General features: G+C 40.4%; 2 protein-coding genes across 2 annotated transcripts in view; both read right to left on the bottom strand.

The window, feature by feature from the left end:
- Positions 1-3,642: 3,642 nt before the first annotated feature.
- Positions 3,643-4,836, bottom strand: CCER1 (coiled-coil glutamate rich protein 1; the record flags this gene model as incomplete). The annotated part of the gene is made up of 1 exon (XM_081127760.1): positions 3,643-4,836. The coding sequence occupies one exon, from the start codon at positions 4,834-4,836 to the stop codon at positions 3,643-3,645; it is 1,194 nt and encodes a 397-aa protein (XP_080983886.1).
- A 10,409-nt stretch (positions 4,837-15,245) lies between these two features.
- The window catches only part of EPYC (epiphycan), a 36,075-nt gene continuing 25,986 nt past the window's right edge, over positions 15,246-25,334 (bottom strand). The window contains exons 4-7 of the mRNA XM_081128177.1: positions 24,285-24,443; positions 23,237-23,439; positions 21,883-21,978; positions 15,246-15,890 (exon numbers count right to left, since the gene is read on the bottom strand). Coding sequence (XP_080984303.1) covers positions 15,720-15,890; positions 21,883-21,978; positions 23,237-23,439; positions 24,285-24,443 — 629 coding nt within the window. The 3' untranslated portion in view covers positions 15,246-15,719. The remainder of the gene's footprint in view (positions 15,891-21,882; positions 21,979-23,236; positions 23,440-24,284; positions 24,444-25,334) is intronic.

Genomic DNA, 25,334 nt, shown 5'->3' with positions numbered 1-25,334 from the left:
GGCTAAAAGTAAATAGGTGTAGGACAATGCTAGTACTAACACAGCTATGACAGACCCACATTCTGATCTTGCTTTAAATACACAGACAATCAAGGCCAATGTGATTCAGAAGCACTAAGAGTAATTTTCAATTGTGATTGTATTCATTTGAACCTCTCTAAATATAAACAACATAGCTGCATATATCATTTTATTATGCTGCTAAAAGTTAAAGACGTTTTCTGTTTAAAGAATTTATATTTTATTGATTTTTAGAGAGAAGGGGAGAGAGAGAGAGAGAGAAACATAGATGGGCTGCCCCCTACCAGGGGTTGAGCCTGCAACCCAGGCGTGTGTCCTGACTGGGAATCAAACGAGCAACCTTTCAGTGCACCAGATGACATTCAACCACCTGAGCCACACTGGCCAGCACAAGAAGCCCTTATCTTACTCACTCCCTTGCTCAAGACCACCTATGGGGTGATATCTGTATCATTTTCTTTTTTCTTTGAAGATGCTGTAGCTGGCAGGACTGGTTATTTTACCCTGTGTGCTTATTTTAATAAAACTAAATATGTTGGAATTGCTGTCTTCATATGCATGTTATAAAATTTTATTCAGAATTCAGAGTTGATTTCTAAATGTCAAGTATATTTAGCATCCTTACAGGACTAATATTTTCACAGAAAAAAATCTCTAACTTATTGTGGAGGCAAAGTAATGAAGATAAATCAAGAAATGCTGCTGTCAGTCACTAGAAAAGGAAAATGTCAGAATCTCTGCAAGTAAAAACACCTGAGAACAGACAGTAAAGATTCCTCAAGCCCAGGCCTTCTAAATAAACTGATGATTTACATCATTTTTTTGACAAATGACAAAGGAAATATCTCCATTCTTGAAAGAAATGGCTAAGTAGCACCTCATTACCATTTTGTTCACTCAACAATTTGGAAATCACTTTAATAATGAACTTACTTTTAAAAATTGTGTTTTCTTCAAGTGTACACTTACCTCTGAAACTAATGACTGGGTGTATTCTAAGGCATATTAACACTGATACTATTGAATCATCCAATTGTACTGAACAAGCTGTGCGGAAGTTCTCACGGGAGTTTACAACCACGGTTTCCAGTCGTGCTGAGCAACAATCACTAGGGCCCCGTTGCGGTGTTATCATGCGAGGGAGGTTTCTGAAGAGGGCAATAGGTGTACTGATGGCCAAACCCCGAGCCCCTGACATGATTCAGCTATTCCTTATCAGCTGCAGGGTTAGTAGGGGGACCAGCTCATTATCTGATGAATTCAGGGAAAGAAATCCTCACTAGTTGTATTATCCTTTAGTTTTTGCCGGTGCCTACTCAGAAGGTATGGATAGCCCGGAGATGACCAGATAATATGGCTTTTGCTTACCCCTCTCGCTTCTCATTGGCCACTCCTACAGGCCAGTCTGGTCCTCTGTCCTCAGTTCCTCAAAGGCACCAAGCTCCTCCTAGCTCTCGGCCTTTAGACTCTTAGCTACCTCTGCCCGCAGCTGCACTCTTGGGTTCTCTTGTGACATATGCTCTCATAGTGCTACATTTCCTTTAGAATAGTTGCAGTGAGTAATTTTTCTAACTCTTCATTTAATGTGTTTTTTTTTCTGCTGAACTATAAGCAACAGGAGAGTAGGGGAGGTGCTTACTCACCACTGTACCCTTACCACTCTTCAAAGAGCTTAGCCCCTAGGTTCAGTAAATGCTTCTCGGATAATGGTACGTGAACTAGGGTGAACTCCTGAGTCATGGCTCATGTTTTCATCTTTTACAATGACTACTGGGCAACGCCTCGTGTGTGTAGAGACAATGTGTTGAATTTTTAATGTAAAAGTAGAATCTTCGGAAGAATAAATTGGGAATAGTTCAGATGTGATTGTGAAGAAGTCAGTCCTAAATGAAAGGGTTTATTTAATAAGAACATAGTTAAGACTTGGTGATTATTTGTCATGGATAAAGTGTTTTGGAGCTATGCCTTGTAAAGATTTACTGACCAGTATAGGGATTGATCAGGAGCAGAATTCTTGGTTTCCCTCTACTTATATATATTAGAGATGCATGTGGGTGGACAATTTTAAACTACTTTTATGGGTAACTCAGAAATTGCATCTTGCAGGAATGATTTCTTAGAGTATAATTAAATGTTTGGTCATTCACTGCCATGGTTTGGAGTGCTTGGCATCATTTAAAAATTCCTACAATGTTTGCATGTTTTTCTTCTTCTGTTCATTCTGTTGGCTACTGAAGTATATCACTGAATAAATTTCTAATAGTTAAGAAGTGAGAAGCAAAATAATTTCATTTAATACTTTAATTATTTTTTTTTATTATTTTTTTAACAGGTTAAGCTTTTCACCCTGAAAGCTGCAATACACTGGGATATATGAGTAAAACTCAACATTCAGGTAAGATATCACCATACAGTCTTCAGAAAATAAATACTAAATTTTGGTTCAAACTATACTTGGAAGTACAGTTTGTCAAAGTAAGTAATTTTTGAAATGGCAGGCTCAAATTCTTCATCTAGGGAGTCCATCTATTCTGGAAATATGCTATGGATGGAAACTTTTTAAAGTTGAGAATTAAGTGCTCAGGAAGGAATTATTCCTTAAAAAAAAAAAACAGTCTAAATAAGAGCTATTCTTTTGGATGATGTATTTTCCCTAGGTAATTGTTTAGACATTAGAAATTAATTCATGCAAGCTTGCACTTACACATCTGTTTTACTCTCCTTTGTAAGTAAAGAAATGGTATTCCACCCCCAAAAGGGCAATAATCTTAAAAAAAAAAAATCCATTCTGCAAAAGATATTTTTATGGTTCCTGTGAACTTATGACAAGGAATATATCTAGGAACAAGGCTTCAAAATCTAAGCTATGTTCCATTGCTTGCAGTTACCTTGGATTTTAACTAGATGTGCAAGTTGACTTCTGACCATGGGGAGTCTTCTCCATGCATGGTATGGGTTGCTGAGGCCATGGCAGAGAACCAGTTCCACAGAAGCAACTTCATGTTCTTCTGAGGAAGATCCATAGCACTGTGGAACAAGAACTATAAATGAGCAATGCCACAGAGACTGCAAGTGGGGCTACCAAAATACAACCCTCAAAAATCAACTCTGAGGTGGAAAATCTACAAGAAAAAAGTTTAAATCAATAGTTTCAATAAAATAATTTAAGTTATCATGTCAAGAGCACTGATGCATATTCAGTAGAAAAGGCACACGTGCTTCTTACGGATGTAACCAAAATAGCTTTTGATTGCAAGCACATTAAGTAGATAATCATATAACTTTGTTACCAAAAAAAAAAAAAAGAAGTTTTCAGCAGTGCCAGACTTAAAAAGAAAATTCAGATGTCTAGAAAGGAAAACACCAAATGAAAACATTCAAACTGGAGTAATAAAAATATTTGGCCTTTAATAATTTTGAATTCAATTATGCATGAAAGCTCCACTTCCCCCGCCCATAGTCACACGCAAACACACCAATTTTTAAAATGTTTATAATGGCCAAAGAAAGGGTGTACAGGGATATCTTTATTAATGGAACTCACTTTTTAATTAGTTTTTAATTACGTCGCTAATCCATGTTGGCCTCACATCAGCTCCGTGCCGTTCTTCAGGTCCCTTTCTAGCAGTCGGTGTCCCGCAACACGAGGAGAGCTTCCTGGGGCACCTTGGCGATGAGCTGTTCCGGGCGCAGAAAGGCGCAGTCTATGAAGTTCTCCCGCTCCTCCTCGGCCGCCAGGAACGACAGCGGCATGTCCAGGGGCAAGTGGTTCTCCGCCGCCCTCCGCTCTTCCTCCTCCAGCCCCTCTTCCTGCTCGCCCTCTGCGTAGTCAGCCTCTTCCGCTTCCGCGTCCTCAGCCTCTTCCGCCTCCGCGTCCTCAGCCTCTTCCGCCTCCGCCTCCGCGTCCTCAGCCTCTTCCGCCTCCTCGTCGTCGGGGGTCGCCGCGTCCTCCTCGCTCTCGGCGCTGTCCGCGCTCTCCTCGCTCTCGGCGCTCTCCCCGTCCTCCTTCCCGTCGCAGTCCTCGTCGTACTTCTCCTCCTCCTCTTCCCCCGCCAGCTGCGGGGCCGGGCGCTGGTTCTCCTCCCCGGGGGCAGGGCTGAAGGCCAGGCAGGGGTTCTGCCCGAAGCCGCACAGGGCGTCCGGCAGCTCCGCGTCGTCCTCGTCGTCCTCGCCGCCGGCCGGGGCCCGCTGTCGCTCCAGCGCCTCCTGCTGCCGCATGTCCTCGTAGATCTGGTTCATGATGAACTGGGTGGTGTTGCGCGGCGCCTGCATGCCGGGCGCCCGCCACCCGTACAGGTTGACGGGCCGCAGCACCGGGCTCACGTCCACCCGGGGGCTCGTGGGCCCCGGGCGGCTGGGGTGGCGGCGCAGGCCGCGGCCCCTGCGGCCCCAGCGCTTCTTCCGGCCGGGGGGCCTCGCCCAGCCGGGGCTGCAGGGCCCGCGCCAGCAGAAGCAGCAGCACAGGCAGACGGGGTGCAGGCCGTACATGCGGGTCACCTGCACCGGCCCGGGGGGCTTCCGGTACCCCATGGGAGGTGGGCACCAGGGCCCTCCCCAGCACCCCCAGTTAGAGTACATGGCCCAGTAAGGACTTCGGGGTGGCTGGAACCAGGGGCCCGGGCCGTACCGTGGCGGCTTCGGCTGTTTCCGCTGCGGCTCGTACTCGCCTCCGGGGCCGTGGTGTTGCCGCCGCTTGTACACCGGGGCGCCCCTGCGCCCGCGGTGGCAGGAGGACCAAGTGCGAAACGGAGCGGGGGATGCCCAGCCGCCGCCCGGGTTTAGAGGCTCTTCCCTTTTATTGAGGGTCTGGGTCATGGTTCCGGGAGCTTCCAGAGGTCTAAGCGGAAGCGTCCTGAAAGCTGTCCTCAAGCTTGGCCAGATCTGACGTTCTGAGGAGCCTCGTCACCCCGTGTCTCCGCACAGCACCACGTGCCTGCAGCTGCGATCCCGCCTGTCCTCGCCAGGGGGACCCCTCTTCTCCGCTCGCTAGCTCACTCGCTCTTCTGTGGCACTCCCTTGTCCTTCGCACCCGGGGGTCTCGCCCAGGTGGGTTGGGTGGGACTGGCGCTGGGTAAAGAGGGTGGGGAGAAAGGTGTTGACGGGCAACATGAAGGGGCAGTCACTCCCGGGTCCCACACACACCCCGCCTCCGAAGAGGTTCGAGCTGGCGACCGGGGCAGGCGGGGGTTGAGCGTTACCTGGTTTCTCCCTCTCAACCCAGGTGCTTCTCCGCCGGCGTCCTGGCCGGACTGAGGTGGCGCGGGCAACGACAGCCTTTAAATACCCGCGGGAGCCCCCCACGTGCCACCGCGTCCTTGGTTGCCCCGGGCGACAGCCAATTGGAGTCGAGGTCGTTCCGCTGAGCGAGGAGGCCGCGTTCTGCGCAGAACCAGGCGCCCGGTGAACGTTCGCAGGGGGCTTGTGACGCAATTTTGGGGAGGCGGGGGTCGGTGGCTGGGTGTCAGCTGCCCTCCCCGGGGCCCGACGGGGGCCGTTTATTCGGACCCTTTGTGCCACCTCCGGGCGTGGGAGCGTAGAAGACGGCCCTTCGGCTGCGCGTGGGGCGCGCGAGGGACACCTGTGTATAATAAACGTGTATCCTCCCTCTTCGGGGGGCCAAGGGGGTAAAGAGAAAGCTCTTGGAGTCGGAGCGCTGGGCCCCGGTCCCGACGCTGCGGTCAGGCCCGCTCCTCTCAGAGCGGGGAGCCCTGGTGCGTGACACCCGCAGCGAGACCGCGAGCGTTTGTTGCGTGGCTGCTGCGCGCGGCCGCCCCTGGCGCGCAGTCCTCCCGCGGACCCGGTGCGCGGGGCATTGTGACCGCGCCTCGGCCCCAGGTTTGGGGCCTGAGACTTTAATGTGCCCAAGGTCGTGGGCTAGTGAACCTGAGGGCTAGTATTTGAGACTCGCGTGTTTAAGCCCAGAGCCTAAACTCGACCTCTGCACGGTACGCACGCGCCGCAAGCGGGGGCTCGCGGTGGGCAGGCGGCCCGGTGTGCGGAGCGCCTCGCTCGCGGTTCCAGGGGCCAGAGGTCCCTGCGCGTAGCCCGTGAGTGCCCGAAGACAGATCCCAGCGCGTCTTTCCTTTGGGCCCTTACTGGCCAGGCAGCGCGCACAGTGGGGGGCCTTTGCGGTTTTACGGTTAAGAACGTGGGCTTTCATTTAAGTAGACGTAAGAGCTACTCTGAATGATACATTTTGTGGATACATGTCATTATACGTTTATCCAACGCCATAGAATGTGTAACACGGAGAGTGAACCCTCGGAAACTGTGGGCGCTGGGCCACAGCCATGTGCCAGCCTAGGTCCTGGGTGGTAACAGCTGTGCCTCTCCGGGGATGTTTGTAACGCGGGCGGTGTGAGTGAGTGGGGAGGGAGCATACAGGAAATCTCTGTACCTATGAACCTAAAACTGCTCCAAAAAATAAGGGCTATTAAAAAAAAAAATAGAAGTGCTTTGACTTCGATTATTAACCTCTGTAAGCTTCCAGTTCCATACCCACGCCATGAATACCTACAGTGCTACTCCACGGGACTGTGGTGAGGGTGACATAAGATCCTGCATTAAAGCACTTGGTGCAGGTGCTCCGTAAGCACTCAGTAACTGAAATCTCATCATTATCATATTTAAATACTTTAGGACTTTTAAAGAAGTTGATATCGTATATGTAAAGATAACTACCCCTGTACATGATGCAAAAATAGGCATCCCCACCCTTGTGTCCTTTGCTTGTCCCACTTTTTAGAAATAACAGCTGCTGCCAGGCGTAATCCCAGAGTATATCTTCCTGATTACCTCCCTGTGGTGAGTGAAACTGCAAAATGGAACACTTCCCGCTGGGAACCTGAGTCTACATGCCTCCATTAATGACAAAGGAGTAAAATGTGCAGCGGCCCGGAAGCTTGCAAAGGCCACTTATGCATTCCTGGGTGAAAATGGAGAACAGTATGGGGGAGTTCCCGGACCAGGGCTCCAGCCATTGCCGGGGGACCTGTCGATGCCACTGGCTTCATTCAATTTCATTGGCTCTGTGGTTTGCCGAAGACAAGCCTCCTTGACTCGAAGTGCAGAGTACTAACACTTTTAGCCTCCAGCGTCCTTCTCTGGATGTAGACTCACACATTTGGCAGTTACTCTCCGCAGGCTCTGCTTAACTCAAAAGGGACTGGTGAAGTCCCAGATTTATTTTTCTAAGGACATGTGACATATACAATATTGGGCTTTAACTGAGAGCTTTAGAAATTGACCATGTGGCTATAGTGGAATTCCTATCAGTTTCTTCTTTGCTTTAAAATAGATGACTAACTGACAGATCATTAAGGACATAATTTTTTGATCAGTTGATGTAAATAACATGGCTTTATACACTGTTTATATGGTGATGTATATATTTTAATTTTCATTCTTCTATTAAAAACATTCATGTGGTATTGTCTCACCCCACGCTTCCTCTTTGTAAGAGACGCAGCAAGTTACAATGTATGATTTTCAGTTTTTGAACATATTGGCGTTATAATACAAATTGTTCATGTACTGGTTAATTACCCAAGACAATTAGCACCAGAACATGTCAGACACACCCTTCAGAAATACAATTAAGGAATTTTAAAGACATATTTTAATTGAACACGTATTCTTTAAACACTGCAAAATAAAATGGCCTGATTCTACATTAAAATGCAACACATTTACCATGTTTTTATATATTGTATTAGTTTTCTATTGCTTCATTAAAAGTTCACACAATCTTAATTACTTAAAACAACCTACATTTGTTATTTTGGACTTTCCAAGTGTCACGAGTCCAGGAGCAGCTTAGTTACGTCCTTTGCTTGAGGTCCCACCAGGCTGTGATCAAGGCATCTGGCAGTTTGGGTTCTCATCCTGGGCCTCAACTTGGGAATATCTGTTCCCAAGATTATGTTATTGGCAGAATCTGTTCCCTTGTGGCTGAATAACTGAGGGTCCTGCCTTTTAGCTGTCTGTTGGCTGGAGGATGCCTTCAGGTTTAGAGGCCACCCATAGGTCCTAGGGAACAACAGTAGCTCCTAGAGGCTGCCCACTGATCCTTGTGACCAGCTTCCTCAATACGGCTGCTTACATTATCAAGCCAGCAAAGGGGATCTCCCTAGAGTTTTCTAGCACAATAAATACACACACACGTGTGTATCATAACCACGGGCTTGACATTTGTGACATCCATCACCTCTACCATACCCTATTGGTAAAAAGCAAGGCCCAAGTCCTACCAGCACTCAAGGAGAGAAGATTAAACAAAGGGATGAACACCAAGAGGCTGGAAATAATTTGTTTGCCATGTAATATCAAGTAAGTTTAGCAACATATGTCCTTCATATTAACTAGTTACAACTTTATTTGGCCAGCTTTAATGCCATTGTTGCATTTCGAATTCTGATAGGTGTCATATGGTGGCATGGTTTTGCTATGCTTTATGTTTTACAGAGCATAATGTTATTAAGTTGGAAACACCCTGCAATCTTGTTGCTGGTTTTTGTGCTTTTGTGTGCCTTGAATAAATTCTAACACTTGATGGCAGTAGCAACTCATTCAAAATTCAGTCAGCAGGAGTCCCTATACAAAACAAACTATGAGAAGTTACTTTGTTTTTTATATTTTATTAAGCATGCCATATTCAAACTATCCCAGCTTGCCAATATTAATTGCTATTTATTCTGGTTCAGTGGAATTGGTTATATTTATTAGATTTTAACATTTTTCAATTGGCTTTTGGAAAGCAAACCTCAACCAATTAAACTTGTAAATAAAATTTTTTAGAGAGAAGTTGTATGTACCTGATATATTTGGACAGAGGAATTAAGTACAACAAATATTTTCAGATTCATCTTTGTAAGCAATGCACTGATATAGGATACAAAAAATAATAATATAAATAAAATGCATTGTGTGCACTCTCAAAGATTTATATTTTTCCACCCTGAAGATATTTACCTATAGCAGTGATTTTCAATCTTTTTCATCTCATGGCACACATAAACTAATTACTAAAATTCTGTGGCACACCAAAAAATATATTTTTGGCCGATCTGAGAAAAAAAAAAAAAAATTGGTACAATTTTGATTCATTCACACTAGACGGCTTTTGTTGTGTTGGCTGTTGACACATTTTTGTTTGACGATTTTAGGGAATGGAGGTTAGTGCCCTTGACTAAATAGTCAGGTATTGCATGTTTTAAAAATTCTTGCGGCACACCCATGTGCCTTTTGCTGCACAAGGTTGAAAATCACTGACCTATGGCAATTAAAACCAAAACGGTTGGCGCCATCTAGTGGTCACAGCGGTAAGCACAAGGTATTAACCTTTCAGGTTTTTCCAAAGTGAGATAAAGGGAGAGAAAAAAATTACTCATTCCTTTTTCTGGATAATTTGGGAAGTTGTGGAGTTAGTTTCCAAATTAGTGAAGCGTGTTGTGCATCTGGAAGTATTGGTATTTTTTATTTTTTTATTTATAAATAGAAATCCTCATATTTTAGCAAATTATAAAAATTAACTATAATGATATAACTATAAAGACAATGTTTCTACAGATTTATAGAGAAGTAAGAATTTTACACTCACAATAATACTATGTGTAGGTGCTATTCACTATTATTCTTTGAAAATATAATTAATCCTACAACAATTCAGGATTTTCAGAGGATTCACACAATGTAGTCATTTGAAAAATGTGTGCTCAGTAATAATTACTTAGGACTTTTAGCATGGAAATATTTGCTTATAAATAGTTTTAAAGCACATTATGGGGCGAGAATGAAGTGTCTTCCCCCATGGAAAATAACCTGTAATATTTAGAGAAAATAAATATGTGTAGCAAATAAATAAAAAAAAAATCTTAGTTTTAAAAAGACCGAGTTTAATCAGAGGTCAGTTTTAGAATTATAGATTTCAATTAAGAATGTGAGGCATTTGAAATGGTCCTTTAAATAAAATACATTTAGAAGGAATACTAAGTTGTTGTCATCACATTTTCAGGGTTATAGTAAGCACTTTGTCTTTCTAGAGTTCCTGGTGAATTACATCTGCAAAGTAGCCTTGTTCGTAGGCGGTCACGATGCCTGTGAGAATGTCAGTTGGCCCTATAAGTTTGCATAATAATGCTCCTTCCAGTATTTTTATCATTTCTTTCTTTTTTTTTTTTTTGCTACAACTCTCTGCCCCCCATGATTTTATGAAAATGGTGTACTGAGAAGGCTGTGAGAACAGAGAGGTATTCTTTGTTACTTCCTGGGGGAATCTGAGATCATCAATAATGTTCCTGCGGAGAAGGACTTTCATGGGCCCTTTCCTCCATAAAAAATAAAAATAAAATAAAAATTCTAGTTTGTCTCGTTGCTATAAAGATTAACATATTCCAGCCTAGATTCTTTATTGCATGTACATTATTATTATAGTCATATTTCCTTTTTATTGAAAAAAGTGAAGATATTTGCATAGATCCCTAAAATTATCATGAGCCCCAGGCACTGTGCTAACTGTGCCTATGAGTAAGTCAGCACTGCCCTGGGATTCTCCCTTTACCCTCATGGTCCTACGCATCTCACTCATCCCAACCTTCTGATCTTCCAGAGGCCAGGTATCTGGAGGACTACTCGACCCCAGAAACCTTTCTTCAAACATGACTGAATGATCCTGGGCCATTTGGAAGGCACTGTGATATGCAAAAAGATAATACTGAGCTTGGTATATATATTAGTCTGTTTAAGCTGCCAAAACAAAATATCATAGACTGATGGCTTAAACAATAGAATTTTATTTCTGAGTTCTGAAGGCTGGAAGTTCAAGATGAAGATCATAGCTGATTTAATTCCTTGTGGGAGCTCTCTTCTTCCTGGCTTGAAGGTGCTGACTTCTCACTATGTCCTCATATGGCCTCGCTTTAGTGTACACATTTGCTCACGTGCACGCACGCACACACACACACACACACACACACACACACAATCTGTTATTCTTCCTCTCCTTATGAGTCCACTAATCCCACCTCGAGAACCCCGCCCTCATCACCTTGGCTAACCCTAACTGAACTCCCAAAGGCCCCATCTCCAAATACCATCACATTGGGAGGTAAGGCTTCAGCATAGTCATTCATATCCCCAACACCTAAGATGTTGTGAATAAATACATGCAGAACACCTTAGTAGATGCCCGGTACATAGTTTGTGTCCAAAACTTGGTTGCTATTATAACAATGTGTGTATATTTATGGACTAACTTTAAAATAACATTTAGTATACTTCAAAGTTAAACTCAAGGCCTAAAAACTATTTTCAACACTACTGACTGAGGCATACTCTTGTAAAGCCCCTTTTAGTTCACTGTCTTCTTCTTTATAGCAATGGTGTTCTGTGGCTCCTAATATTTTAAATAAATTAACATTGTGCAAAGTTGCCACAATAATGCTATGGGCATTCTGGGAGCTACCGATTTGTCTACTGTCCGTGTTAATCATTTAACCTTGTGAAAGTGCATACATGGTGAGATCTAGCAGATGATTTTTCATTCCTCCATGTTACTTTCCCTCATATTTCCCACAAATGCAGGTAAAAGTAACACTAGAAGATAGTTTTGACTAAAACTATGTGTCTATATGTTAAAAATAACTTAGCAATGTGCTAGCATTGAGAATTTTGCTAAAATTCTGAATTTTGCTAAAGATTAATGCAGTTTCTTTCCTTAAACTGTAACAAATGATTCAAAACCAAATCATCTATTTGGCTGCCTCATTGGCATACAAAACTGAAAAGTTAGTGATGTTCTTAGTATGTTCTTTCGTCCATATAGAGAATAACTTTTATCTTAGAAATATAGTAGTAAAATGGCTTCATTAAATGTTACTATTTCCTTTTCATTATAAATGCCACTACCGATATTTTGTATATATTTCTAGGAAGATTTAAGGGTAGAGAAAGAAGGTCGTAGTCTATGGGGAATCACTATTTCCTTAATTCTCCTAGGATTTGGAGATAGTAGTAGGCAGAATTTTAAAGATGTCTTTTCAAGACCTCTGTTCTATGATTATTTAAACACTTATCTAGGTACAAGAGCAGTACCCAAACAAATGTTTGAATAACCAGTGAGCAGAGATCTTAGAAAGCAAATTGCAAAGCTGCAATGGTAAGCAGTATGGAGGTTCCTCAAAAAAAGTTGAGAGTAGAATTACCATAGGACCCAGCAACCCCTCTTCTCAGTTCTACCTGAAAAATTTGAAAACACTTATTCATAACGATACATGTACCCCTATTTCATTATTCACTGTGGTCAAGATGTGGAAACAACCTAAGTGTCCCTCAATAGAGGACTGGATAAAGAAGATGGGGTACAGATAGGCAATGGAATACTACTCAGCCCTAGGAAAGGATGAGATACTTCTGTTCGAGTCAACACGGATGGATCTTGAGAATATCATGCTAAGCAAAATAAGTCAGATGGAAAAAGTCAAGAACCCTATGACTTCACTCATATGTCATATATAAAACTGAAAGCAACAAACAAACCACAAGCTAACAAAAACTCATAGAGACAACGCTGTGGTGGTTACCGGAGGCAAAGGGGAGTGGTGGGAGGTAGAAAATGGTAAAGGGGGTCAAATATATGATGATGGAAGGAATTTTGACTTTGGGTGGTGAATGCACAATGCAATATACAGATGATGTATTGTAGATTGTACACTTGAAACCTATATAATTTATTAAGTAATGTCACCCTAAGAAATTTTTAAAAATTTAAAAACCGCAGATGTAGTTAAAGTCCCAAATCAGTTGACCTTAAAATGAGGTCTATCAAATGGGCACTTTAATAGCAGAGAGTTTTCTCTGGCCAGCAGCAGAAGAGGAAATCAACGAGATTAGAAGCACAAATAGGATTCAACATGCTATATCGCTGGCTCTGAAGATGGAAAGGGCCATATGATGAAGGTGGGCCTCCTGTAGAAGATAAGAGGGGCCCTTGGCTAACAGCCAGAAATGGGGGACCTCAAGAAATAAAGTCTTCCAACAAACTGAGTGAACTAGTGGAGGTAGACTATTTTTCGTATCTTCTGTGAAGAGCCCAGATGTCACTTTGATTTCAATCTTGTGAAATCCTAAGCACAGAACCCAGCTGAGTTTCTGACCTACACACACTGTGAGTTAATAAATGGGTGTTGTTTAAGCTGTTAACTTTGTGGGCAATTTTTTTTAGGCAGCCATAGCAAACCATTATATAAAGTCACAATGTTAGAATTAAATTCTACTTTTAATCCAATTCACAATAATGTAGTTATGAGGGAGTTTATCTAAAAAGTTAGAACAAAAACTCTTTCGATCAATTTCTAAATATCAGATTGTAGAGCTTGATGGCTTGATGGTTATCATAAGTTTTTAAACTTTTGAGGTATACAACTTATGATTAAATGCATGATTAGGTTTTCTTCATAGGTCTCAAGCAAATACATATTTGTGTTCATACTTTTATTATTTTTATTTTTAAATATATCTTTATTGATTTCAGGGAGAGGAAAGGAGTGGGAGAGAGAGAGAAACGTCAGTGATGAGGGAGTCATTGATGGGCTGCCTCCGGCCGCCTCCCGCACGCCCCCAACTGGGGATGGAGCCCGCAACCCGGGCATGTGCCCTGACCGGGAATCGAACCCCGATCTCCTGGATCCTAGGTCGATGCTCAACTGCTCAGCCACACCTGGCCAGGCTGTGTTCATCCTTTTAAATTGAAACAAGGAAATGCTTATGCAGCTAAAGTGGAGACACATTAAAACAATTCTCTTTAATTGTTGCACTACAGAAAGTCTAGATTTACTTACATTGTCTACAAATAATGGCATATGATGAATGATAAGGAGCAATGAAAAAAAATTTAGATGATTTAGATGCAGAAATATATTTGCGTAAAAGAGATAGTTGAAAATAAAAATATTGTCGGAGATACATTGCCAACTGTTTCACTTTTTACTTTATTAATTCAGAAATAAATTATGCAATGATAAAAGTTTTATATTAAACCATTTTAGCGAGGTTGGAGAGAATCATGCATTCTCTCAGACTGTTGGTGAAAATACAAGCGGATTAGACATTTTTCAGGGCAATTTAGTAACATTTATTAAAATTTAAAATAATATACTCTTTCCCCCTAGCTGGCTTGGCTCAATGGATAGAGTGTCTGCCTGCAGACTGAGGGCCCCAGGTTTGATTCCAGCCAAGGGCACGTACCTGGGTTGCAGGCTCGATCCCAGCCCCGGTCGGGACACATGCAGGAGGCAACCAATTGATGTGTCTCCCTGACATCTGTTTCTCTCTCTCCCTTCCACTCTCTGAAAAGCAATTGAAAAAATGTCCTCAAGTGAGGATTAAAAAAAATAAATAACCAAATAAATAATAAAATAATATACTCTTTGATCCAGAATTCCACTTCTATGAACTTATTTGTAAATGTACTCTCACATATGCACAAATATATTTATATCCACACAAGGAAATTCTTTGCAATTTTAGTGTAAATACACAAAAACAAAATGTGTATCTGTGTAACAGGCTGATAAGTGATTTGCAGAATCAGTAGAACTGTATGTGCTAAGGAAAATAATCACTAAAAAATATTTTGAAGTGAAACAAGCAAGGTTCAGAATAGTGATTATCTTTCATACTTAAAAATCCATGTTTACGTGGATAGATACGTACATAATGGTGACAGGTGTATACATGTAGTACATGAATATGTATATTTGTGTAAAAAAGGGGAAATTGCTTATATGAAAGTTTTTGTTTCTTATGGAAAACATTATAAAGGTCTGCAGGAAACCATTGACTAATTGTTTGTAGGAAGTGGAATGTGGGTTTTGCAGCTGGAAGTGCATTCACCTTTCATTGTATATTCTTTGTTTTCTTTCAGCTTTTAACCATATTCCTGCATTAGGATCACACATTTCAGGAAGATGAACTTTCTTCAGAAGGCATTTCTGACTCCTTCCCTAGTGTGTTATCATATCATCATCTATATTTTCCATTTTTATATTTAATTTTTTGACAGGCACAGAAATACACCAAAATAACTAGTCAGTTTAGCAAAGGTCTAAAATGAGTTGACAGGTCTGTAAGATGATAAAATATTATTATTAAAAGACTGAAGCTCTGTGCATAATTGCTATGGTTATTTGCATATTGTAATTATAATGAATGTTTTCACACAAGACCATTATAATTTTTAAATACTTTTATTATTTTCCTCAATGGATTTGGAAATAGAAACATGCGCTTGTGGGGGGAAAAAAAAGAAATAGGAAAGTTTAATTAAAAACATCTAAATCTTGGTAATCATCCTAAAGTGTTCATTTTAAATTTCTGTTTCTTATATGCTTAATTTGAAGTTACAGAGAATACGAATCCCTAAAACTTGCAAATTACATGTGATTTATAGAAATATCTAGGAAATATTCTCTATCATTCAGTTTTGCACTATTTGTACACCTTTTGATTTACTCCTGATGTGTGGTGTTTTCTAAGATTACCTAACTGCCATCATATTTTAAAACTTTGAGTTGTACTTTATGTAACAATATCACCTTTCCGAACACAATGTGAAAGTATTATCATGCTGAGTTTTGTTTGTGAAGAGAGCAGTAAGAATTGCTTCGCTGTAGTAGGCATCATAAAGCTAATCATTGTCTGATTTAGACAAGGCTCCCAATCGGCAAACGAGGTAGGCACATGTATGCTTGAGGAGTTTTGCTCAGATTGATGGGGTTTCCGTCCAATCGGATATCTTCTAGTGCCTTACGAATGTAAGTCAAGTTTTTAATGTCGCAGAAAGTATCTTCGTGCATCTCCAGAATGTTGTTATTCTAAAGAGGTGAAAATAAATTATAAAACAATATGTAACATATTCTTAGGACTGATTAATAACAGTGCATTTTGCTTCACCACGTTTTTATTTTTTTGTTTCTTCTCTCATCCAAAATCCACACTATGTGATTATTATACATCAAGCACTTTCCAGGCAATGGGACAAATCGATTAACAAAATAGACATGTGCTTGCCCTTCTAGAGCTTATACTTCAGAACTGGGAATATAAGATAAGGAAGAGAAAAAACAAATTTACAGGGAAAAAAAGTTATTTCCAAAAAGATTAAGACTATGAAGAAAGGATGATGGCTGTAGAAAGTTATCTTAAGGGATAGCAACGGAGCTCAGAACGGAATGGCAAGAAGTCACGGGCATTGAAAGAGCCCAAGGTTAGAGTAACCCAGGCACGGAAAACACCAATTTCAAATTCTGAGTAATTAGCAGAGAATGTTCAGGAATGAGGAAGAGTCAACATGGCTGAAGTGAAGTGAGAAAGACAGTGAGCAAATATCAGGGAGAGAGCAGGCCCAGCTCAGTTGGTGGGAGCATTATCTGTACACCAAAAGGTTGTGGGTTCGATCCCCAGTTGGGGCACAGATGGGAGGCAATTGGTTGATGTTTCTTTCTGACATTGATGTTTCTCTCTCTCTGTCTCTCTCTCTAAAAATCAATAAAAACATAAACATATCCTGGGGTGACGATAAAATATAGCTTTGTGGAATATATTTCACAAACCATAAAATTCCCCCCTTTTAAGCATATAGTCTAGTGGTTTTCAGTATATTTACAGATTTGTCTAAACATCTCCACAATTTAATGTCAGAACAGTTTAAACATCCCCCAAAGAAACCTCATAGATATTAGCAATAACCTCCTTTCCCCCTATCTCTAACCCTGGCAATTTCTAAACTACTGTTTATATGAATTTTCTAATCTGGGCATTTCACATACAATATATCACCTTTTGTAACTAGGATATTTCACTATGAACTACATTTTCAAGATTCATACATGTTGTAGTATGAATGAGTGCTTTTTAAAAAATGGCTCGTTTATTTTTCATTTTATGGATATACCATCTCTTTACTTATCCATTAATCAGTTAATGGGAATTTGAAACATTTCCACTCTTTGACTCACATAAATAATGCTTCAATGAACATTTGTGTACAAATTTTGTGTGGATATATGCTCAATTTTCTTCACTAGATACCAGTTGAAATGCTGGGTCATATTGTAACTCTATGTTAAACATTCTGAGGAACTATCAAATTGTTTTCCAAAGTAGCTGCACCATTTTACACTTATACCAACAATGTATGAGAGTTCCAATTTTCCCTGTATCCTAGACAACACTTGTGATTGTCTGTCTCTTTTATTTTAGACAACCAAGTGGACGTGATGTGTACGATGTGTCTTGGTGTGAGCCTCTTAGGGTTTATTTTGTTTGGGACACTCTTCCAGGGCTTGTATGTCTATTTCCTTTGTGAGAATAGGAAAATTTTTTGTCATTATTTTTTCAAATAGGTTTTCAATTCCTTGCTTTTTCTCTTCTCCTTCCAGTACTCCTATGATGCAAATGTTGGAATGTTTGAAGTTGTTCCAGAGTTCCCTTAAGATATCCTGATTTTTCTGGATTTTTTTTCTTTTTGTTGTTATGATTGGGTGTTTTCTGCTACCTTACTCTCCAATTCACTGATGTGATCCTCTGCTTGATCTAATCTACTATTGATTCCCTCTAATGTATTTTTCACTTTAGTTATTGTAGTCTTTATTTCTGACTGGTTCTTTTTGATAGCTTCTATCTCCAATTTTATGTTTCCTATCTCTTTGCTGAAGTTCTCACTGAGATCATTGACCTTCCTTATATCCAGCGTTTTGAACTCTGCATCTGGTAGATTGTCTGTCTCTCTTTTGTTTACTTATTTTCTGGAGTTTGCTCTTTTTGTTTCATTTGGAACATGTTTCTTTTTCTCCTCATTTTGGCTGCATCCTTGTGTTTGGTTCTATGTATTAGGTAGACCCATTATGCTTCTTGGTCTGGTAGAATGTTCTTATGTAGTAGGTGTTCTGTGGGGTTTGGTGGCATAGTATCCCCAGTCACCCAAGCTGGGAGCTCCAGCTGTGCCCCGTGTGGAAACTGTACATACCCTCCTTTTGTAGATGAGCCTTGATTGGTGTTGGCACATCAATGGGAGGTGTTTACCCTCAGGTCGAATGGCTACAAGACTGACCAAAAACATTGTGGAGGATTTGTTATGCAAGAGATAACCCCATGGAGCAGGACTCATTCAGGGGGACTCTGATGCTCACTGAGTCCACTCCTTGAGTGTGTTGTTGTGGAGATAGTTGGGTCATGCTTCAGTGTGGTCTGAAGCTGTTCACCAGGTGCACTGGCTCTGGGGCCTCCTGGGAAGTACAGATCAAGGTCAGCTGCCTCCTGTACCCTGCCGGGGGCCACCAACATGAGCTACCAAACAATATACAGATGGCTTCCACTGGTGCTAGGCTTGGAGGCTCTCAGGAAAGGAAAAGCTGCAAACCAAGGCCAGCTGCTGCTAGTGCCAGCCCTGGAGTCACTTAGCAAGAAGTACAGGGCACTCTGAGTCCAGATGCTGTTTGTTTGAAAGATTTTAGGGAAGTCTGCAACATAAGCCAGGACAGGCTGTTTTGTATGGAATAGCCACTGGAAATGGCTTGGGTGAGCCTGTAAATTGGGTGGGGTGGGATCTCGATGAATCACCAAGGTGGGACAAACAGTGTTAGCAAAGTTCTCGGAGACTCAGATACCACACCAGCCTGCTGGCTCTGTAGGGGAAGGCTCAGCAAGGAACAATAGCTTCTGCCAGCAGTCCTGTCTGGGAGAAAGCTGCCCCTCAAGCCCTCACTTTGTTGCCAAACAATTCAGTTCCTCCCCTATGTTCTTGGTGCCGTTTGAGCTGCTGCCCCAGTGCTGGAAGTCAGAGTGAATGAGTCGGTCAGTGAGCTAGTTGGTGCATGTACCAGCCAGGGTCCAGAAGAACTGCCTGGACCCTGGCTGGTATGACTCAGTTGGTTGAGTGTCATCCCATGCACCAAAAGTTTGTGGGTTTGATTCCCCATCAAGGTACATGCCCAGATTGCAGGTTCAATTCCCGGTTCGGGTGTGTATGGGAGGCAAACAATCAATGTTTCTCTCTCACATCGATGTTTCTCTCACTCTCCCTCTCTCTCTAAAATCAGTAAAACATTAAAAACAAACAAACAAACAAACTAAATAAATAAGAAATGCTTGGGACTCTAGCAGCCCTTTGTCTCATTCAGCCACAATCCCCTCTGATTTTCACAGCCAGAAGTTTTGGAGACTTCTCTTCTCAGCACTGGAACACTGATGGGCCTGGTGTGGGGCTGGGACCCCTTGCTCCTCAGTGGGGAACCTCCACAGCCAAGATATCCCTCCTGATTTTTAACCATGACATATGGATGTGGGACCAGCTCATTCTGAATCTCTGCTTTTCCTACCAGTCTTGATGTGGGTTCATATGTGTATCCTTAGTTATAGGACTTCTGTTCAGTTAGATTTCAGGTGGTTCCAAATGATGGTTGTTCTATATTTTAGTTGTAATTTTGATGTGGTTGTGAGAGGATGAGAATACTGTATTTACCTATTCCATTATCTTGACTGGAAGCCCTCAAAGCAATTACTTTTATTTTATTTTTTTTAAAAAATTATTGATTCAGAGAGAGAGAGAGGAAGGGGGAGGGAAGGGGACAGGGAGAGAGAGAAACATCAATTTGTTGTTCCACTTATTTATGCATTCATTGGTTGATTCTTGTATGTGCCCTGACCAGGTATCAAACCTACAACCTTGGTGCATCAGGACGACACTCCAACCAACTGAGCTACCTGGCCAGAGCAGACAATTATTTTTAAAGAAATATATTGTATACACAAACACATTGTGTTTAACTATAACATCAGAGACCTGGTCACTTTATAGAGTCAATATCATCACAGACAATAATAATAAAATTAAATTCATAATTACAAAACATATTATAAAATTTCCTTGAAGATGTCTTTGAAAATCCTCCTTCCAGTCATATACATTAAAAAACACTCCCAAGACAGAGCCATCCAAATCAGGATGAGGAATGGAAAGGAAGTAATGAAGGAAATACTACTAGAAAAACTTTCAAAAGGGACAGGGATCTAAGACTCAGAATCATATATACATAAAAGGACACCAAGAAAGCATGGAGATTATATTAATAGAATAAAAGAAACAACACGGGTAAATGTTTACAGAATCCACAGGGAAAACATAGAAATCAGAGACTTACTCTTACATAGCAAAATTACCTCCTTAAAAGATTGTAATATTAGACTATGATATTGTTTCTTTGAGCTCACAATGGATGTATTATCTACAGATTTATTCCACAAAACACATGAAATTATTACAGAAAGTTGATTATAGCTGAAGACCAAAAGTTATATCTGAAATGAGAATAATTGACCCTTTATCAGATGTGTCCTTGGCAAATATGTTCTCCCGTGCAGTGGGCTCCCTTTTTGATTTTGTTGATGGTTCTTTTGCTGTGCAGAAGCTTTTTATTTTGATGCCATCCTGTTTTACTTTCTCCTTTGTTTCTCTTGCAGATTAAAACCACAATGAGGTATCACTTCACACCTGTCAGAATGGCTCCATCAACAAATCAACCAACAAGTGCTGGCGAGGGTGTGGAGAAAAGGAAACCCTAGTACACTGCTGGTGGGAATGCAGACTGGTGCAGACACTATGGAAACAGTATGGAGTTTCCTCAAATAATTAAAAATTAGCCTGCCATTTGACTCAGTGATCCCACTTCTAGGAATATATCCTAAGAAACCCAAAACACCAATCACAAAGAATTACACACCCCTTTGTTCACAGCAACACAATTTACAAAAGCTAAGATCTGGAAACAGCCCAAGTGCCCATCAGTAGATGAGTGGATAAAAAAGCTATGGTACATGTACACCATGGAATACTATGCAGCTGTATAAAAGAAAGAACGCGTACCCTTTGGGACAGCATGGAGGAACCTGGAGAGTATTATGCTAACTGAAATAAGCCAGTCAGAGAAAGACAAGTACCACATGATCTCACTCATATGTGGAATCTAATGAACAAAATAAACTGATGAACAAAATGGATCCAGAGACATAGAAGCATGGAACAGACTGAGGGATCTCAGAGGGAAGGCAGGGAGGGCGTGAGGGTGGGGAGAGATTAATCAAAGAACTTATATGTTTATAAGCATAACCCATGGACACAGACATTGATCTGTGGAAGGCCTGGGGGTGGAGTGGATGAGGGGTGGAGGGGATCAATGGGGGAAAAAGGGGACATCTGTAATATTTTCAACAATAAAGATAAAAAAACAAAGAAAAACAAAAAAAAATAATTTATCCTCTTTGTTTTAGCAACAAATATGTTTGTTTTAATTGAACATATTTTTAGTATATTTAAATGAAATACATTTAGAAATTATTAGATCATAGCATTTTTGAAAATGTGTTTTCATTCATTACTTTAAAGATAAAATGTAGCTTAGTGGCATTTAAAATCTGAAAAAGCTGCATTTTCTTAATGCAGAAAGAGGGAAATCTGTCATTGCTCAGCAGATAGAATGCCCTAGGACTGGATTTAATTCAACAGATAAAACCTAAAGCTAAAACTCAAATGGCTAAAATTGACATTTTCCCCCCTGAAAACTAGACATCAAATGGGACTTTTTTCTGCCTTTTCCCCTTCCATTTCTAATCCTTACACACTTCCTCAGCAGATAAAACTTCTGAATTTTTTTCAAAAGAAAATTTGTGTGCCAAAAAATGCATTATTATTTGGCAAAGAATGAAAGTAAAATCTAACGTTATTACAAATAAATCAGTATTAGGGTCATGAATGTGCATATACCTTGCAGTCATGGAGCTGTGGGGCATACTTTACTAGTAGAAGCCTACCTGGAGATGAAGGGCCCGTAAGTTTTCTGGGAGTGGCAGAGGGATGTGGTCCAAGTTGTTATCTGTGAGGTAGAGGTGATGGAGATCATACATATCCTGGAAACATTTCAAATGTAGGGACTTAGTAGAAATTAGTGGTGCCACAGTTGTATTTTCCATTCCCTACCCATGCAATTATTTATAAAACACCACATGCCCGACCAAGTCTCATTCAGTAAAGTTAAGGTAGATCAGTTTTCTAAGTTACTAGACAATTCAAATGACTTTTGGAAGAACTGAGGACAAGTAGATATCTCTTGATGAAAATGGAACATGTTTCTCAAGCTCTAGGAAGAAACTTGCTTTATCCACTTTAACTTTCTCAATTTAAGTAAGTCACTGACTTCTCATTCTCTATTCTGCACTAGAATTTTGAGGATTTTGGTGAGGCCTATTATAGGGATGAAGAATTTCTTTCATGTTATAGGGATGGAGAAATGAGAATTTCTCCCCAACAAAAGACTTATCTTTCTAGCCTGAGTTTCAGGGAAAGGACAGCCTAGCAAGACAGAAAACTTTTAGACAATAACAGGTCCACTGTAGCCAAATACCACAGGACACAGCGTGACTCAGCAGCACTTGTGCCAACAAAAGATGAGTGGAGAAAGTACACTTCTCTCTGCCCTGACTCCCTTGCCCAACAAGGTGGTGTTACAGGATGGCTGGTAGATAAAACTTCCACCATTGCCCAGTGCTAATGGGTCCACAAGACACTCTAGCCACCAAGGAAGTAATGTGATGTCCTTTCAAACAGTATTTTTAATTTATTTTGTTCACTATGTATTTAGAGGAGCAGCTTGAACAGAGTAAAAATGAGTAAGAAAGCCAGTGGTTAGTGTTCTCAGACTCTACACTGTTATTCCAAGCAAGTCTCTCTAGCCCCAAGCTTGCTTCCTTCACTTAGAACACAAAATTCATAAGATTAACTGAATCCATCCTTCTTATAAAATAACTTAGAAGCCTTCTCTCCCCAAGGCACCAATCAAATCCTGTAAAAGTAGTTAGCCTTTTAACCACATGCAATGCTCTCCTCCAGTGGAGCTTTTGGTAAATATCAATTATCTGCCTGACACTGTTTCCAGATAGCCACCCACTTCTCAGTCCATTTCTGCTTTCCGTTCTTGGTGCCTGACCAACCTCAAAATGCACCAGAGCACAGTATTTCCCAAAAGTATGACAAGTAGTGTTGTAAAGTTTACTTTATGAGATAAAAGTCTCATCCAAGTGAATTCCTTTATAGAAATAAAAAGGCTAGTCGCTGACCGAAAATGGGATGGGAAGATGAAAGTCTTTTATGCCCGAACTTAAAACTCACTTTAAATGCTTCTTGCTTTATGCCTTTCCTTCCAAGCCTGTTGTTGCTGACATCAATGAACGTCAGAGTGCTTGGCAACTCGGGGAGTTGCCGTATTTTATTGTCACGTAGGACTAGCTCCCGGAGCTGAGGCAGCTTTTTGAATGCATCTTCATCAATCTCAGATATTAAATTTGATGTCAGATCAATCTTCCTTAAATCACCTAGAAGGAAAAGTGAAGGAAGTAGTTAATTATTCGTGAAATGCATAGTGCACATAAAATGTGAATATAAATTTCCCACACACAAGGAAACATAAACAGGAATTTAATTAGCAATGGCCAGTTAGTTAAAGAATTATTTCTAGGTACTTCAGAACAATGTGTTTCCTCCAAACACTACTCATATTTTTGCAATTATAAGAAAGTATAGCTTTAGCAAATAAACTGGCACATTATATTTAAAATAACTGGTCTTTTCCTGATAATCTAAATAAACTATACCTGGATTTTACTATTAAAATGTTTTCCTCGGGGATGACAGATTGTTGGATTTTCTACTAGTCAAAGATACGTTAGTATTAAAATAAAAAGGCATTAAAAAGAAATTTGAAGTGATTAAAACACTTTATGAAGACAAGTACAAAAATTCTTCTATGTTGGCAGCAATTATAATGTCACAATGTAGGCCTGCATTCTTCAATCATAAAGTAATTGTGCTTTAATGGAAGTCTCTTCAAAGAAAAAAATTCTCATAAATATATGACCGTGACATTTTACTCTTAATGTCATAACATGATAATAAGTTGTTGCCGATAAAATAAAGTTATTTATGATTTTTATTTAGTTGAAAATATCAACAACTATATAGGTTCATGATGACCTTTAATTATTCATCATTTTTTTATCATAATTAAAGCAAATCTTTAAATGGTTAAATAAGAAAAAAATAATTGATTTAGGAGTCATATGTTATTATCAGCTCTCATCTTCAGAACCAACATTTTATAGTGCAAAATACTTCAGGAAGTCTGTGAAGGAGAGAAGGCCATTAGTGCTGTTATCCATACTTAGGCTTGCAAAGTCATTTCTGTTGATCTTTTTAATTCTGTTAAAGCGGGAATAGAAATAAGCAGTGTTCTTGGGCAGTGGAGGAATAGCATCAAGTTCATGGTCATCACAGTATACAGTGGTACTTATACAGGTACACAGAAGGCAAGTTGGGAAATCTAAAAAGATAGAGGCAAATAATTATACTCCAGTAACAAAAGCAATTTCTAACAATGTGATTAGCGATGTTTCTTAAACAGGATGAGAGTCTCATTCACACAATCCTGTTATATTTCATATTTTCTTTTTTTTTAAACTTTATCTTTATTGTTGAAAGTATTGCAATGTCCCTTCTTTTTCGCCCACTGACCTCCTCCACCCCACTCCCACTCTCCCCCTAGGCCTTCCCCACATTATTGTCTGTCCATGGGCTCTGCATATATGCATACAAGTTCTTTGGTTAATCTCTTTCCACCGCCCTCCCCCTTCCCTCTGAAATATGTCGGTGTGTTGCCTGCTTCAATGTCTCTGGATCTACTTTGTTCATCAGTTTATTTTGTTCATTAGATTCCACATATAAGTGAGATCATGTTATACTTGTCTTTCTCTGACTGGCTTATTTTACTTAGCATAATACTTTCCAGGTCCCTCCAAGGGTAAGAGATTTTTTTTTTTTTTTATGGCTTCGTAGTATCCCATTGTGTAAATATACCACAATTTTTTTATCTATTCATCTACTGATGGGCACTTAGATTATTTCCAGATTTCATATTTTCTTACACAGTTTTCTGTAAATGTAATGCTAGTCAAATATACCAATTAAACTGACTCAGTAATTAGTCAATTTTTTTTAATGTTTTAAAATTTTATTTTAAATTACTGAGTGGATACTGCACAGTTGTTGCTTTTATACTTAGAAATTCTATCTTCAAATGGGAACATTAATATTGTGGTTTTTATAAATTGTTGAAAGTGAACAAAAGATAAACTCTTCTATCAAAAATAAAATAATGAGAATCAGCATTTATTATGTTTCTTATGGGCTTGTTACTAAATTCATTGATTTAATC

The sequence above is a fragment of the Miniopterus schreibersii genome (genome assembly GCF_964146895.1).
Source record: "Miniopterus schreibersii genome assembly, chromosome: 2".
NCBI lineage: Eukaryota > Metazoa > Chordata > Mammalia > Chiroptera > Miniopteridae > Miniopterus > Miniopterus schreibersii.
The sequence above is the reverse complement of the archived record's forward strand: the minus strand, read 5'-3'. Positions and strand labels throughout refer to the sequence as shown.